Raw genomic sequence first — 1938 nt, 5'->3', positions numbered from 1 at the left:
TTGGTGTGACTTAACACTGAATTCAGACTTTTTTTTTTTTTTCATTTATATGAGGCAGTACTGCTGAATGTAAGAATAGAAAGGTCAACGTTTCGAATGTCTTCCCATGAGTTGAGGCCAAGGCCGCCATGTTCTCACTGACCAATAATTCTTCATTAGATTGATTGAAGTTGCATTCAAATCAGGACTTCATGTTCAAAATGTGAATATGAATGAATTTTCAAAGCCCTTTTCAGCTCACTGGTGCCTCGAGTGGACAAAAATGAATTTATTTTAAAATTTTTCTTATCATGTTATATTAAAACTGACTTGAAAACAGTTTTGTAGATGCCTTTTATGTAGATTTTATTGTTTACTCATGTTCTCAATCCAGTCTTTAAGTCTTAAAACATGAAAATGCACATCACCCATCACCCTCTATCGGTCTGTTTCTCTCAGATACGGAGGCAGGGCGGTATTCAGTTGTTGGTGGACCTGTTGGATCACAGAATGGCTGAAGTACACAGAAGCGCCTGTGGTGCCCTGAGGAACCTCGTTTACGGCAAAGCCAATGATGATAATAAAATCGCTCTGAAGAATTGCGGTGGAATTCCTGCGCTGGTCCGCCTGCTGCGTAAGACCTCAGATGTGGAAGTCAGAGAACTGGTCACAGGTAAGAACTTCTGCTGGCTTTGATATGCCTTTTTTCAGTTTAAGTTTTATTATAGGAATTTTACAGATTAGTCGTCGATTCTCCCTATACATACAGTATATACATGTTGGTGTGACTTAACACTGAATTCAGACTTTTTTTTTTTTTTCATTTATATGAGGCAGTACTGCTGAATGTAAGAATGGAAAGGTCAACGTTTCGAATGTCTTCCCATGAGTTGAGGCCAAGGCCGCCATGTTCTCACTGACCAATAATTCTTCATTAGATTGATTGAAGTTGCATTCAAATCAGGACTTCATGTTCAAAATGTGAATAGGAATGAATTTTCAAAGCCCTTTTCAGCTCACTGGTGCCTCGAGTGGACAAAAATGAATTTATTTTAACATTTTTCTTATCATGTTATATTAAAACTGACTTGAAAACAGTTTTGTAGATGCCTTTTATGTAGATTTTATTGTTTACTCATGTTCTCAATCCAGTCTTTAAGTCTTAAAACATGAAAATGCACATCACCCATCACCCTCTATCGGTCTGTTTCTCTCAGATACGGAGGCAGGGCGGTATTCAGTTGTTGGTGGACCTGTTGGATCACAGAATGGCTGAAGTACACAGAAGCGCCTGTGGTGCCCTGAGGAACCTCGTTTACGGCAAAGCCAATGATGATAATAAAATCGCTCTGAAGAATTGCGGTGGAATTCCTGCGCTGGTCCGCCTGCTGCGTAAGACCTCAGATGTGGAAGTCAGAGAACTGGTCACAGGTAAGAACTTCTGCTGGCTTTGATATGCCTTTTTTCAGTTTAAGTTTTATTATAGGAATTTTACAGATTAGTCGTCGATTCTCCCTATACATACAGTATATACATGCTGTAGCAATTAATTACAACTTTCGGCAGTGGCGTAACTTTGCTTTGAAAAGTGGTGGGGACACCGCGCAACTCGTTTTGCTAGTTTTTTATTTAATAACCTAATTTACTTGGGGACTGGGTTTAGAGTTGGACAAACTTCATTTTTGCTTTTCAAAAATACATCGATGTACCAGGGGCGGCGCCAGAGAATTTTGAACGCAGGTGCTGAGGGGGTGCTAGATCATTGACAGAGGGAGCTGGGCAATTCAGGACTCCAGACTCATTCTTCCCACTGGTTGCTCTTTTGCGATTAACTTTCTCAGTTGGTTGCACAAGCAGGTTTTTTTTTTGCGCTACAACATGCTATTAATCAATGCATGCTGATGAACTTTTATCGTAGTTTATAGTTATATGGAAACGAAAGTAGTTAACATTCAACCC

General features: G+C 39.6%; 1 protein-coding gene across 1 annotated transcript in view; it reads left to right on the top strand.

The window, feature by feature from the left end:
* Positions 1-1938, top strand: part of LOC107687335 (catenin delta-2-like) — a 175535-nt gene that overhangs the window by 149228 nt on the left and 24369 nt on the right. Inside the window, exon 10 of the mRNA XM_016484616.1 lies at positions 439-652. Within this exon, the coding sequence (XP_016340102.1) occupies positions 439-652 (214 nt within the window). The remainder of the gene's footprint in view (positions 1-438; positions 653-1938) is intronic.

Source organism: Sinocyclocheilus anshuiensis, unplaced genomic scaffold (assembly GCF_001515605.1).
Source record: "Sinocyclocheilus anshuiensis isolate Anshui unplaced genomic scaffold, SAMN03320099.WGS_v1.1 scaffold3679, whole genome shotgun sequence".
Lineage (NCBI taxonomy): Eukaryota > Metazoa > Chordata > Actinopteri > Cypriniformes > Cyprinidae > Sinocyclocheilus > Sinocyclocheilus anshuiensis.
The sequence above is the reverse complement of the archived record's forward strand: the minus strand, read 5'-3'. Positions and strand labels throughout refer to the sequence as shown.